At 40.5% G+C, this 15,453-nt stretch overlaps 1 protein-coding gene across 3 annotated transcripts in view; it reads right to left on the bottom strand.

The window, feature by feature from the left end:
• The window catches only part of ARID5B (AT-rich interaction domain 5B), a 176,051-nt gene extending 162,528 nt beyond the window's left edge, over nucleotides 1–13,523 (bottom strand). For 2 of the 3 annotated variants that reach the window (XM_014610140.3, XM_059729867.1), the window contains exons 1-2: nucleotides 13,253–13,523; nucleotides 12,670–12,927 (exon numbers count right to left, since the gene is read on the bottom strand). In XM_014610140.3, coding sequence (XP_014465626.1) covers nucleotides 12,670–12,927; nucleotides 13,253–13,273 — 279 coding nt within the window. In that variant the 5' untranslated portion in view covers nucleotides 13,274–13,523. The remainder of the gene's footprint in view (nucleotides 1–12,669; nucleotides 12,928–13,252) is intronic. The other variant, XM_006273081.4, reaches the window with a different exon arrangement.
• Between the last annotated feature and the right edge of the window lie 1,930 nt (nucleotides 13,524–15,453).

Genomic DNA, 15,453 nt, shown 5'->3' with positions numbered 1-15,453 from the left:
CACTGATTTCACCCAAATGGATAAGACCAGAACAGCTGAACTGGATGTTCTAAGTGCTAAATGACCTGAAACCACAGCTTTAATTAACACAATAAGAAATATTTATCCTGTTTGAGATTGCTGAAAAAGTACTTAAGTCCTAGTTTTTTCCATCATCATACTATTGATGTGTTCCACTACTAAATAATTCAAATTAGAGTCTGATATAGCTAATGAACTTAAGTACTGTTGACTGCAAGAAGACGGCTTCTTATACCAAAAAAGCACTGAAAAATAGAGGGGGAGGGAGATCTTAAAGGGCTCTGGTAGCACTACAAACAAGCTCAGGGTTCCACTCATACAGACAATTAGATTGTAAACTCCCGAGGACAGGAAGCATTTTTCTGTGATTACAGCACCTAACAGAGGAGGCTCCTTGCCTGGAGTAGGCCTCCTAGAGACTAGTATAATACAAACCAACAACAATAACAATTAATTTTATTCATACTCCCTTTTCCTTATCAGGGGTACTCAAATCCCAGCCCACAGGCCAGATCCAGACTTCAGAGCTATGTAATCCAGCCTGCGGGTCTCCTCCTGGGTCCAGAACTTTTGCAATAGGGGAGCGGTAGCAATTAACACTGCCACCACTTCTCCGCAACCATATTTCCAAGCCTCAGGGGCTGGATTATCCTGTGGCTGGGCCAGCCCTACACAGAGCGATTGGGCTCTGTTCCCATGCAGCAGAATCAATGCAGCCATGTGTCAATGGCCCAGCCAGGACCTGATCCAGCTGCATGGCAACAGCCTGTCCAGAGCCTGATGCAACCAGATGGGAGTATCTTGGTTTCTAAACAAACAACCCTCTCCCCCAGGGTCAGGCACCCCAGTATTCATTGTGTAAAATCTCTTGTTTGACATAGCACCTTTTACTCTGACAGGTGTCCCAAATGAGCTAGATACAGTAGTACATTAAAAACTAAACTAGAACATGCATCTTTGGAGGAAGGAAGAAAAAGTAAACTGAATTATTTCTTCAGGGCAGTTTAGTTAGCATAATACAAATAATGACAGTAGAGTTCATTCTGTGATGTTATAGCCAAATGAATAATCTCTTGGGGGTGTAGCTCCCTCAGAAAACCCACACGTTTCAGAATCACTAATGCAGTGAATCCCTCTTAACTACTGGACATCGATTATTGTTCACTTATTTGAATAACCCTTTATTTATGGAGAAAGTCTTTAAAAATATGATAAAGGAACACGAATATTAAATAAATAAAAACCAGGTATACAGCGACACATGACTATCAAACCTTCAGAAGATTAAAGAAATCTGCTGTATACCATTTATGTCACCCACAATTACATCTCCACATATGAAAAACCACCCAAGTAGCATACAGTATTAGAAGAAAAATCCAACTCATATCGTATTAACTATGCTCTGAAATGATATGTTTATGAGGTCTCTATTGCATGGTAAGTCTTTAATGAAAGGAACATTTACAGGGTTTTTTTCCAGATACAGAAAACTCAGGTTTGTGGTAGAAAGACATAAGCACCAATTTCAGTATCTCTTTGGAATTAGGTTTCTTTCAGCTGCCCCCTTTAACCATGTTGACCAGTCATTAGGAATGTATTCCCTGTCCACAAAGGTGTCTAAATCTTGAATAACTGCCTACAAAAACAGCCACTTTTCTTTTGTTCCACTAAAATTTAGTATGCAGTCAACCTATAATTTTAATACATTTATAGGACTCAGAGTAAAGTAAAATCTTTTCAACTATCAAGTTAGGCAATTAGAGGGCAGAGGGTTTAGAAAAAGATATTGATTCTAATAGTCCACCTCCTATTCTACTTTAACTAAACCAATGATGTCAGATTATCATTTTCAGAGAGATTCAGGAAAAAAGGACAGTACCTTTTTTCAGAACCATTATGCTTAAATATTATGTCACTGTTGTCTAAGCAACTGTTACAGCCTACTTGAAAGCAGAGTACCCTATATTGCCTGACTCAGCAGATGGTTGGAATGCTTATATTCAAAGAAAGAGGTCCAGTACTTAGATCAGTTTAAAGCCAATAATTATTTTTAAAAGAAATATTAACTCTTAGAATGCAGTTTCTATAGGACAGCTTGGGATGACTGCACAACTTGATTTTAAAGAGGCGTAAAACACCACAAATTCTCAGTTGGTGCTGATAACTAGGAAAATTGAGAATATTTTCACTTCAGTGCTTCCAAGGGTCATTTAAGGAATTCTGGAGGTCAGGAGTGATTTAAACACCTGCTTGGCTGTCTACTGAATTACTAATCTACTAACATCAAATATGTGGCCTAGAGAAACAGGAGACATACTGTAAAAACTGTTGCTGACAATTATAGGAGACACTGTATTTCATTTATCTGATCAGTTTAATTTGCATTAGAAAACATCTTCAGTCTTTTTTATTGAAACCTTTACCACAGCAGATAGCTAGGGATGCATATTTTACAACCTCGTACATTGTTGATGAAAACACATTCACCCACAGGAGCACAAAACACAATTTGACTATTATGGACTACATTCACTATGGATAATAGAACTGTATATTTCACTTAGACATAAAGAGTTCTATTATCTTCTTTCTTTACACCCCATGTATTTTTTATTTTTCTGTGATTTGGATGAAAAGTGATACTACATGACCCTCATGCAAATTACACAAAATGGTTGTTCTTGCCCCTAGAATCTGGTGCACATCTTAAATCACTTGGCTAGTACGGAGAGCTGCATTGTATTTCCACAAGGGAAGGGAGAAAGAAGTGGAAGTATCTTAAAGGATCAAGTTCATGTTCATATAAAAACAAGCTGAAATCTGTGAGAAATCAGGTGCATGCAGGTTCCTCTTGAGCTACTAATGCTTACTGTCCATAAAGCCATAGCATCCGAGGACTTCAGGTCAGTATTCCTATGAGCAAGTGAAATACCATCTTCCCCACTATGACACTAAATTACTTGCCAAAAGTCACACCTGAAGTCTGAAGTGTAATCAGGAATTGAACCCAGGTTTCCTTGTGTTACAGCCCAGTGGTGCTCAAACTTCTGTCCCTGTGGGCCAGATGAATGGTGTGGGACCAGTCTGCGGGCTGGATCCCACAGGCAGGGTTGATCCAGCATAGGATCAATGCATGAGGTCAGTCTGCTGGAGTGATCTGGTTAGGGTGGCTATTGCTCCTGCTTTTTACCAGACCATCCTTTTTTTAAACCCTTTGTAACCTGTCCATTCCTGAACCAAGAACATTGCTGAAGCAGAAACAAACAGAAAAAAGTCCTGTTTTTCAGTTAATTGGTGGAAATGCATGTCAGTCATTTGTACTCATGATTCTATTGGTTGTGCCTCGAGATAGGGCAGTGCAGCGCCAGGAGGAGAGGGGTTCTGAGCCAGCCAGGGAGGGAGGAAGGCAGGGAGGTGGTAGCTGTGCCCCTTGCTGCTGATTGGCCGAGAGGGCCTGCAGGCTGTCCGGAACTCAGGGATGCACCGGTGGCCACCCTAGATTGGGTACGCTGGCCCAGTCTGTACACCAAATCCGGTTGTGTCCCAGGCCCACACACTGGATGCAGGCTTAGAACCACCCCATGTACTGGCTTGGCCCTGCACACCAGATCCAGCCCTGGAGCATCCCACATGCTAGCATGATCCAATTTGGGGCTGCATCACCTGGCATTCAAGGCTCCGCACAGGTCTGGAAATTTGGTGGTAGGGAAGCATCAGCAGCATTAATTGCCATGGCTCTGAAAGCCATGACAATTAATGCTGCCACCACTTCCCCACTGCCAAACTACTAGAGCCATGAGGAGCTCCATGGATTTGATTTGGCCCATGGGCTAAAGGTTGAGCACCTGTGTCATAGCCTATAACCACAACCACAAGACCTTCCTACCTTCCTTTCTCCAATGACCTTACTAGTAGATAAAGGCATAAGGAACATGTTTATAGTATTTTGTTCTCGAGCAGTTTTTATACTATAAAAGGCATCTACCCTTTTCTTTTTCTTTACACTTATTTATTGTGGCCATCTTAGGGGAATACCTTTTAGGACTGTAGGGCTATACAATAATTAGCAGTTTATAGCTTTGTTCCAGAAAAGTTCTGCTTTTTAAGAAGAATAAGATGCTCCAAGCTGGATTCTTTTTGCATCTACTGGTAACATGAAGTGACCCTAGCAGGAAAGGATGTCAGACCTGCAACTTCTGGGGCTACAAATGAGGTAGCACTTGTAGCACTACATTAGAAAAATTTGGCTAGATCCATGGCTAGCATTCCTTTAGTCACCTGCAGCAACTTCCATCAAAAGCACTTTTTGAACATTATCAAATTAAGCCTGACAACTACATGATAAAGGACCTATTTCCTTTTGCAGATGGGGTAACTGAGAGTTTAAATGATTTGCCCATGGTGACAGACCTACCTAGACCTCCTGAATCCCCAATCCTCTGCCTTAAGTGCCAGCTAAGGCTTTCATTTCCACCTTCCATTCAAAGTCCTTATTCGGGTTCAGCATCCACAAACGTCTCTCCCACTTCCTGACACACACTCCTATTCTAGGACATATGCAACCCATTGGGAGGGCATTTGGGCAGCTTGCTCTTCTCCTTTAGCATCTAATAACACATCAGTCACCCTTAAGATGCATGTGTACTAGGAGTAAAATCCTACATACACATATCAAAACAACACTTATATGCCCACCATTCTTCATTCAAGTACTTAGGAATACTGAATAGAATAAAGCCTGAATGAAAATATGTATGACATGGGAGTTTAAGTGACACAGGCTAGAATTTAGAAGGGTCAAAACAGGCTCTTTAATCTGTAATCTTCAAACAATTATTTTAAAGAGCTATAATGATCTCATTACATTCAGGTGACTGGTGTTGTTCCCTTTTCCAAATTTGCGTACTGGGTTGTATTTACTTTATACATTTGTTAGAAACTTAATGAAGGTCAAAACACAAAGTCTAAAGGCACTAGGACCCATGATGTCCTTCTCAACCTGTCAGGAACCAAAAACAAGGTGAGGAGCCAAAACAAAGGATACAAGTAAAATAATAAAAAGGATGAAGGATTCAGTCCCTTTTGTATTAATAACTATTTATACAGCCTCCTCTTCATGATTTAGTATTTCCAAAATAAATCATATAAAATAAGTAGTGGAGTGGTGCTGGGTCTTTGTGGGATACTAGGAAATGTGGTGTGTGGCTAGGTAGGAAAGGTGTTTAGAAGGAAGAGCACAAACACTTAGATTTCTGATTTCTATAGCAACTCCTATTTTTTTCTGAATGGAGGTTCAAATTGAATTTATATCTGCCTGTGCAGATAGAAGTTCTCACTAAGGATAAAAATAGGTTTCAGTCAAAACATTTTCCCATCAGATGGCTTACAGACCTCAAGTAGTTGTTTTACTTTAGGCAAGTTGACAGGCAATTCGTTGGTAATTTTGCCTACTACAGTTACAGTATGAAGAGCCTTCCTTGCAGATTACATAATTATATTTTTCTTAACAAGGAGTACATTGCATTAGTAGGTTTAAATTATGCAAGTCTATTCTTTTGTCTTTTGTTGTATTGTGTTCTATTGTGCTGGTAAAACAATATGTGCTTTAATTAGCAAATATCTGTAAATAATTTACTTGCTTTTCATACAACAGAACAATGGAGCCAATTTTCACATACATCTACTGAGCGTGTACAGTGGGTTTCTTGCCAGAATCTTCCATTGTTCAATATCTATATCAATCTGCCCATTGTTTACAGCCAACATTAAACAAGGTAGACAGAAATTAAGTTCTTTGCTTACCCATAGCAGTCCCCCCAGGAAGGAGAGACTACACATTGTCCAGAAAGGCTAAAATATCCCCAAAATGAAAACAAACTTTTATTATCTATAACCCTGGCACCTTCACATAGAAACATGGATGCCTGCCAAACATTAAGGTCACCGGATTAATGCCATAAAATGCCGATGTTCTTCTGACCTTCTGACTACATTTTAGCTACAAAATAAAAAGCTCAACTTGATATGACACTATGAATCACACATATGTCTAGTTTCTGCAGGGTTAAAACTGGGTGTGAACCCACACACACGCAAAGAAAAAGCTCTTAAATCAAGTATGTATGACTGTTCTGAGACTAAAGGCATTGTTATTTTGAATACGAATGAAAGGGCCAGAATAAGCATTTCAAGAATATTTCAATTATGTATTTCCCAGAACTACATCTCTGAGCAACTAATACAAATATTACTCCCATAATAGTAAAACTTCTTCCTGAATAAAAGCATATAAGAGCTTGAACCAGAACATACTTTCTATATCATATGCATATTGTTTGAATATTATTAAAAATGCAAAATCTATGTATGTGTTACTCTCCTGAGCAATACAGTAATTATGATTAAGGGACAAGCAGCACAAAAAGAGCCAATTTATCTTACTTGTGCTTAGGAATACTATTGTGTAACTAAGCAACTAAAGACAAAATATAGTCTAATTAATTCACTCCTATGCTTATTTAAAAGACACAATTAGAACATTTTTATTTTCCAGCCTGCACAGTATCTCAACATGCTTGAGGGTGTACCATGTAAAGCCTATTATTCTCAAAAGACAAGAGTTTAATGTTTTGTGCCACTGATCAGACTGGGAACAGCAACTGTAGAGAGCAGTGGGTGCATTTTACAGTCTGAATACTCTGAAAAATGAAGATAAAGGGGAAAAAATCTGTTTAAGTGACCATGGACACCAGACTGCAGGCTAATGGCTAGCAACATGTGGCTTCCCTGAGTAATGTCATTGCTCTCTTTCTTTGCCGATATATGTTACTGGTGGTGAGAGAGATAAAAATATAAAGAGTGGCTATGCAATTACCAAAACCATGATATTTTATGACAAATGTCAGATCTCTAATGCTGCTATTACACTGCGCTTGATTTTCAAAGCTGAATTAATTTGAGCAAGTGTACATTGGAAATTGATGCTATTAGCATGATTTTTAAAGCACCCTTTAATAATCATAATCTGCATGTTTGAAATGTGTTGTCATTACTGTGTTTGACAGACCTGGGTATAAGATACACATTTTGGCATCTAAGGAAAGGACTCAATTCTAATTTCAAGTAAGAGGGCACAAATCCCTATATATCTTGAAAAATCTATTACTGTGCAAGCAGAGTGGCAGATTTCTCAAGAAAGGTAGAAATACCTGACCATGTACGTGAGACTGCAACAAATATTTAGGGGCCAGATTAAGGGCTATCTTTATTCACTTGAGTAGCATTCCTCAGGAGAGTAGTCCTTTTGACATCAGTATGGTTCTCTGAGGAATAAGATACTGCCCAACTTGAGAAACACTGTAAGAACAGGCTCCTAACTGAATGAATGAACTAGGAATATGCTGCTCTCCTAAACATTCTGACTCTGGTAATTACACATTACACATTTTATGGAGTCAAATTTAAAAAAGTGTAAGGGGGACAAGATCATTCTAAAACAAGGTAAAATAGATTTATTTGAAGTAAACATTGATTTAAACTAGATTTTCATAAATGCACTTAAAGCATTTTATCGCTAATAGGATAAGCCAAGCAAGTAAAATTAATAACAACGTAGTTAAAAGAATGACATGTCATCCTAAGTAAATTAATTTTTTAGAGTGTACACTTCATATCAAATACCGTCCCTAGATTTAATGAGCACTGATTTTGATATGTTTTTTAAAGTATAGCCTAATTAGTGCTGACAGCTTTAAAAACATGAAAATACAAGTTGCTAACAAGCATTCCATTCCAGAATTGCTTCAGCAAAGGTCAGTAATTTTATAGAGTCATATTGCCCCCTCAGCTTACTGCAATGAAGAGAATTAAATGAGCAGAAAAATCTATGGGAAACCTCAGCTACAATGCTGTTGGGTTGCTGAGTGGGGTGGTCATAAGTTGGTACAGCATCAACCCCCATTTTCTCTAAGTCTACAGTATACGAGCTCATGGGTTTGGAGCTTTGTGCTGACTGGGTTGAGTGGATTGAGCCCGGGGCCAGTTTGGGAGGTGCCAGTTTGGGAGGTGCCTGGTGGGAGGAAGGGGTTTGAGAAAATAGGAGGGCTGCTCATATGGCATCAGTTCTCAGCAAACCCAGTGAGACTATTCCCTCCTGATGCCCCATAAAATTACATCAATCTGGCAGCATTATCTTATGTTAGTTCCCAACTGGTGCGCCCATCTCTTCTTAAAGTACAGGGTCGGGGAAGTACTGGAGCATGCACTTCACTTTAAGCATGATATTCAACTAGACAACTACACAGGTATTCATAATGGCAGTAGTTGAGTATGTGCTTAAGGGCTGTGCTGGACCAGGCTGTAAAATAACGGTAGTGGGACAGAGGAGGCTTAAGAGCTTGTGACAACATGACTCCTGAAGGGAACTTCGAGAACATCCAGTGTTGCCCCCGTGTCAACACTGAGAAGTGCGTTCTACCCTCCTGCTGCTGCTCAGTATACACCCAAGCCCAAAATTAGGCAGTGGAGGCAGTTTAAGGTGTCCCTGATCATGAGTCATGGACCACCCTCTGGATCTAAAGCCTTTCCTTATGGACCCTGGGACACCCACAGACCTGGAGAATGAAAACAACTTTTACTACACCAGAAGGCGAACCTCACTTTCCTGCCCCATTAGATGAGTGGGAGCACCACATCCCTCCTTTCTGTCTAATGTTGGCCCTCCCGCGGCTTTTTTGCATGCTGAAGGGAGGGTACTACAATTTCAAAAACCACAATGATAGTAGCATCCTTCCGAATGCACAGCTCCTCTACAGGGGAGATAGATGATATTCAGCTGAGCTCTCACCACATCTGGCACCTCAGTAGGAAAGGCAGAGTCCTAGAATTCAGACCTACAGGGAGTGCCTGTGTGCTGAATTTCATGACACTGTTGGAGAACTGTGTCTTCGGGAATGTTGCCTCCTCTCAAAATAAATGGGTAATTTTTACTAAGTAAACAAGAATCACTCTTGGCATAAATCGACATAACCCTGACAGAGGGCTCTGTTCTATTCTTATTTCCATGCATGTAAATGGGGTTCCATGTGTTCAACTCTGTTGTTTGGTTAATTTTGTGTCATTAATACCTTCACTTTAAACCCATTAAGATCCTGATCCTGCACTTGACGGGTGCTCACAATCTCAACTTTACTTTCATTTGCTTAATGGTCTGAAGGAGCTCTGATGTGCCTTTTAGGCATACAGTGAATTTTAAGAGAATGAGAAGCACCTGCAATAGGACAACACTTAAGCACATGCTTAATTTTAAGCATAAGTGTTTTCCTGGACTGAGGCTCAAGTGCACAGTGACATCCAGTTTTAACAGCACAGAGGGTTATATTTAAATATGGATGATGAATTCAACTGGCTATAAAAAGACTTATATTTACACTTATCTCTGATTAGCTCAGACATTTGGCAATCAGATAAAACATGCCATCAGAAATTTCTGAGTAACAGAACCATTACACACCTACTTTGTTATTTCCCCTTCTGAGCAGTCACTGACTGAATACCGCAACTGTGAGAAATTATTCATTAATAGTGAGAACACAACATTTACAAAAAGCTGGTGCTACTAATCATCAGACCAGTAAAGATATCTGCCAGTGACAATGGTTAAACCTCTCACTGGCTTGATCAAAAGTCTACGATAAGACCAGTTGCTCTGCTAATCAACAATTTTACTCACAGCAAGTGCCTCTGTTGACCTTTGACATCACAGAAAACCTTTGACACAGCAGATTTACAATACACATAAAAGCTCAATCTCACTCTATCCTAGTTTTCTTCAATACAAATGGAGGAGTTTAAAGCCATAGCCAAGAAGAATGTCTTTACTATAATTATAAATTACCTGTAACTCAAGAACTGCATTTCTATATAGAGAAAATGGGCAAAGGATTACAAAACATCTTGGATCTAAACCCAGCTCTGCTTATGCTTTAGGAACAGATATTGATGTCATTTACATAGAAGAATTATTACTTAGGCTTAGGTACTTGAAATGATTGTTTTATATGTTAGTAAAGAATGAAAAATGTTTTCTTTAAGTAACCGAGTGCCAATCTGCACAAAGCCTTTTGTCTTTTAGCTACGTGTTTCTGAACAACATTTTTATCATTCAAAGCTTTTTAAAATCCATGATAAAAAAATCATTTCAATGTATATAAACAAGTTAATGGAGTAAGTGAAAACAAAGTACATTTCTTAATGGGAGTGTTAGGTTGCCCTCTCTAGGCCCTGGCTCTCAATACTAGTTTCTGTAGGCTCTCTGCCAAAGAAGTATCGCTGTTGCTGTTTCTGCTGCTGCTACTCTGCTAATGAATGACTAACTTAGGCCAGAGGGGAAATGACATCACCGGGGTGTAAAACAGAACTGTATTAGGAAACTTTCTACCTGCTTTGCATTTGTCATAATTATTCTATACAATGCAATAATCATTTGCATAATTTCAAGGCATGCCATTATCTCAAACGAAAATTGTTTTCATATGGTTGAATAATTCAGAATGACATCACTTAAAGCCCCAATGAAATACACAAGTATAATCATTCAGCTAATTACTAACACACTTTGTATTTAAAAAAAAAAATCAAATCATGCATGTTATTAGGAATGTATATGCAGCTGAGAATTACTGTATAGAGGGAATGTTCTTCTTTATAATGGTAGGATTAATTTTCTCTGATGTTCATACCATAGTAACATGAGCTGATCATTAAGGTATATTAAAATGATTTGTCCCCTTCCTCACTCCCTCCCTTTCAAAACTCTTGCATGTAAAGCACTCATATACATGCAGCTTTTGCTGTTAAATATTAATCATCAGCAATTTTAAAGCATCTGTCTTTCACTGTCATCTCCTTATTCTTAAGAAAAGGGTTCCCACTTGAAATTGCAAGCAGAGTGAGCAGAGTGACACTGTGACAGAGGGGAGTTAAAAAACAAACAAACAATGCACATTCAACTATATTGTCAAAAGAACTTCCCACAAAATATCTAATACAATCCTCAACGATTTCCTGTCTGGTTTAGGAGAATGTCTATTATTCTTGTAGTCTTTTCTGGATATTTAATCCTTCCCTTTTCCAGATCACAGACCATGTTGAAGTAATAAATTTGAAAAGCAAATAATAAGAAATAGGGAGGGGGAGGGGAAGAGAGACAGCTGCACAGGAAAGTTGGACAGGGGGAGGGGACAGAAGAGCTCTCAGCAGAGGAGAGGTCAACCTGTTCATATTTTTCAATAACCTCTCCATGCTCCAAAATGTCAACTCTGACATCAGGAAAGATGGACAATTTACAAAAAAGTAGGACATCAAGAACTAGGGACTTGTTTCAGAAGAAGCAGCATCCAGGGCAAATGTTTGACAGGCTACAGTAATTAAGGAGCTGTAATAGGAATGAGTAACTTGATACTTCTGGAGGAAGGGGGGGTTGAGAAACCCCCCCCTACAATTAACTCCATCAGACTACGGAGTGTTGAAGGAACTGGCAGTTCAGATTGTATGGGGGCTTATTGTGGAAAGGAGGAAGGCTTCCAGCCCCCCGTGTTTGCACTGAAATATTGTTGCAGCCACATCTGGCTCTTCTGATCATTTCTGCACTGCCCATCTCTCCGCATAAACATAGCGCTGTTTGTACAGCACACAAAAATAGTTCCTCAGTAACAGTGCAGTCAGCTGACTGGAGTAGCCAGCAGAATTGCGGTCATACATGAAATTACAGAGCTGGAAGAATACACTGTAAACGTAGGCTCTGGGTTCCAGGCGATCTGATGTCCCTTGGCTTTGCACTTCTGGGGCACTTCTAATCAAACTTTCCCGGGTGCAAGGCACTGGGGCTCTCCTGGGTGCAAGCCAGGGAAACGATACAAGGTTTGGTTTGATTTCAACATTAACCTGGAAAATGTCCACTTTTTCATAGTAATTTTAAACTAGCACATCAAGCAAAATGTATTGGTAAAGAGAGATAGTTGTTAATGCTTAACGTATTTGTGCTGGTTACATGAGTGCTTTGAAATACGCCCAGGCATATCTGCAAGTTATTTGAATGTATTATTCCAGTACCTGTCATTTATCACTTTATTCAACACGTCTTTGCCAGCTCAATAGCTTTTGATCTCACTCAGCCTCCATTTCGTAATTTCCGCCCTCTTAAACATATCGCATACTAAAAAAATGTGAACAATATCTAAATCCACAAGAAAAAAAAATCCCAGACCAAGCACTGAAATTAGGAGGGATAAACACACACACACATACGCAGCAAAGCATGTGACGTTCAAACAGCAGCAGCAAGGGGTAAAAATGGATCATTAAAAATAATCCCCCACCCCCCCAAACAAGTTATTTAATCTTTGCTGAACGCCCCCCAGGGTGATTCGCACCCCCTGTGTGTGAAGCTGCCTTGCAAACTCTTACAATGGGAAGCAGCTCTAGTCTCTGGTAGTGGCACTACCCCTTTAACATGCTTCACGTTGTCTGCAGAAGGGAACATTTCAATCCTGTCCTTTAATAAACATTACAAGCAGGAAAAAAAAAATCCAGTCTCACGCAGAGACACAGACACAGACACACACATACAGAGAGAGATATGTTTACCACCTCGCCGTGGTCACTATTTCTGCCCTGGGGAGTATCTTCTGGGAGAAAATAAAGTTTGGAGCTGGATAAAAGTTGCCTGCTAGTCCTCTCTTCCCACAACAGCTGGAGCTCCGCTATGCAAATCGGATCCTCTGGCTTACATCTTACAAAGAAGAAGTCGCCAAGGGACAAAATTCTTGGTCTGCCTTCAAGGTGGAACTGAAAAGCCTTGTAGAAAATGTAAGGTCCGTGCAAACCACACGGAGAACCGACCCACTGCAGGGAAAAAAAATAAAAATCAATTCAATAAAAGAAATAGGATATCATCATAATAAAAAAATGCTAGAGACACTCAGCTAGATCATACACGGACTAGAGGTGGGAATGAGATCTCCCAGGATGAGGAGTAAAGATCTCTAGGGGAAAAAAATCGCCATCACCTTATGATAATACCAATTTGTGTGATCAGTGGAGGAATTTAAAAAGCGGGGGGATGCCTTTTCGGGGTGCAGAGGGGCAAAGTTTGTTGGAAAGTTTGTGGGGTCCATGCGAGGCTGGCGGGGCCCCGGGGCGGGGGCGGGGGGCGCGGAGCAGACGATACCTGGACCGAGTTGGGCTCCATCTCGACGTTCTGAATTGATTGAACTCAACATTCTCTCCAAACTTGTTGGCTTGAATGGATTGCATCAGGTCCTGGCAGGGGAAAGCTCTCTCCTCCACCAGCCAGCCCGGAGCCTCAATATAAAACCCCAACCGCGCCTCTCCAGCTTCCCCAAAATGAGCGAAAAAGCAGCCCAATATTTCTCCTGAACCCCAATTTCCCAGAAGAGTGAAATCGGGAGGGGGGAGGGCGGGATTTCCGCCCAATTGCTCCCCGATCAAATTGGCAGGGTGGGTGGGGGTTGAGCCGGAGCGGAGGACAGAGGCAAATAGATCAAGACAAAACTGGGATCGTAAGCCCGCAAAAATCTTGCAACGCTGCTGCCTACTCGGGAACCTGGTTTCATTCCTGGAAAGCCGCCCGGGGGATGCACAGGGTCACCCTTCCATTTTTCATGGGTACAAAGGCTGCCCGGCTCCGCTGGGGATCTGACAGGACCTGCTTGTATATGTCTAATATAAAGAACATTTCCTGCAGAGATTCAGGGGCGCTGCTCTTCTTTCTAATTCTCTTTAGCAGATTTGCTTTTATTAGCATGCAGATTTGTTTGATAGTTACATTGCGTTCCCTCACTGCCATATTTCCAAGGAACTTAATCTGTTACATTAGCTGTTGGATGCCTCTTTTTTTCTCTGGGAAAAGGAAGAAAGTGGGTTATCGATTATATAAACATATAAATATTAATGCATTTGTTCGCTTTGCAAAAAAAAAAAAGGGACTCAGCAAAAAAGAGGGGGATAAGTGAGCACACACACAGGGACAGAGGCACATCCCCCCCAATCGCGGGATTTTTGCAAATACTATTGAACTGACAGCTACTGCATTTAGGGATGGGAACAATAACCGATGCATGAGAAATCAATACATGAGAGCAGTGGGCTGGTCGGAATTTAAATTCAGGCTGCTCCCAGATCTGCGTGTGCATTCTTTAATTTTGAAGTATATACACTCGTACGTGTTTACAATGCTGATCTGTGCCAAGGGCGCTCTCAAATTATAATGCGTTTATATAACCAAGTGCTACAGGAATACTGACTTAAACGCATACCCTCACTCACACACTAGAGAGCCGGAGCTACCTTGTAACAGTTTGGAACTGGGTGGAGGGGGAGAAGGGGCGGGGGGTGGGGGGGAATCCATTTGGAAACTAGTTAAATACAACTAGAAATGAAGCTGTTTAAAACCAAGGGCATGAACCGTGAGACAATAAAGGCTTTAAATGTGTATATTTATTGTTCTGGAGCCCTGAAGCATTGCGAGGTTTGCATGTCGGGTTATTATGCAAACACTGAGAAACTTAAGAACGACAGAACAAGGGAAAGGCACAGCGACCACTGCAATCAAATAGCAAAGCCCAGCACCGATCCAGCAGCCTGGGTCTTCACTGCCAGCTTTCACATGCAGTTTCTCAGGGTGGCTGGAAAATGGTGCACTCTTGCCTCTCTGTCTCCCTCTGTCCCCCAGTTTTGTCATATTGGCACCAAGCCGACCCCAGTAGGACTGGCACGGTACAGAGTAAACATGTGAGATATGGGGAGTAAGGTCTGTACAGTATGACAGTTGAAACCTGATCTGTGATAAAATTACAGGATGTTGAAATTACTAGTAAGCTATTTTTAACGCTTTCGCAACGTTTCACCTCTAGCCACAGCGTCTAGTTGAAACAGGATTACTTTAATGAAATTTATATTCACGTGGCTGAAGTTAATAGTGTGGAAGCGGAGTAGTGGGGACACATGCAGATCCTCAGCGACTGGAGGCTTTACAGTAGAGCCATCCCTATAGATATTCATAATGCATGTCCTCATTTTAATGCGAATTAGAGCACTTATCTGAACCCTACACTTAAAAAAAACATAGGGAAGGAATAAAAGCAAGATCCAGCTTGTTTCTGTATACAGAGAGATAAACGAAAGAAAATGGCAGGTCTTCCGATTACAGCAAGAAATAAAAGCCCATGCCAAAGAACTGGAAGCTGTCGAAAACTATTTTAATAATTTAAAGTAATATTACAACTCAGCCAGATGTAGGAGGCTCCATAACAACAATTTATGCTGTTCTTTTCTCATTCAGCATAAGTAAGTTAGATGATCTGTGGGCATCATTCTTTAATGAACTTTTCTTGAAATTTCATCTTAACG

The sequence above is a fragment of the Alligator mississippiensis genome, chromosome 6, assembly GCF_030867095.1.
Source record: "Alligator mississippiensis isolate rAllMis1 chromosome 6, rAllMis1, whole genome shotgun sequence".
NCBI classification, from domain to species: domain Eukaryota; kingdom Metazoa; phylum Chordata; order Crocodylia; family Alligatoridae; genus Alligator; species Alligator mississippiensis.
The sequence above is the reverse complement of the archived record's forward strand: the minus strand, read 5'-3'. Positions and strand labels throughout refer to the sequence as shown.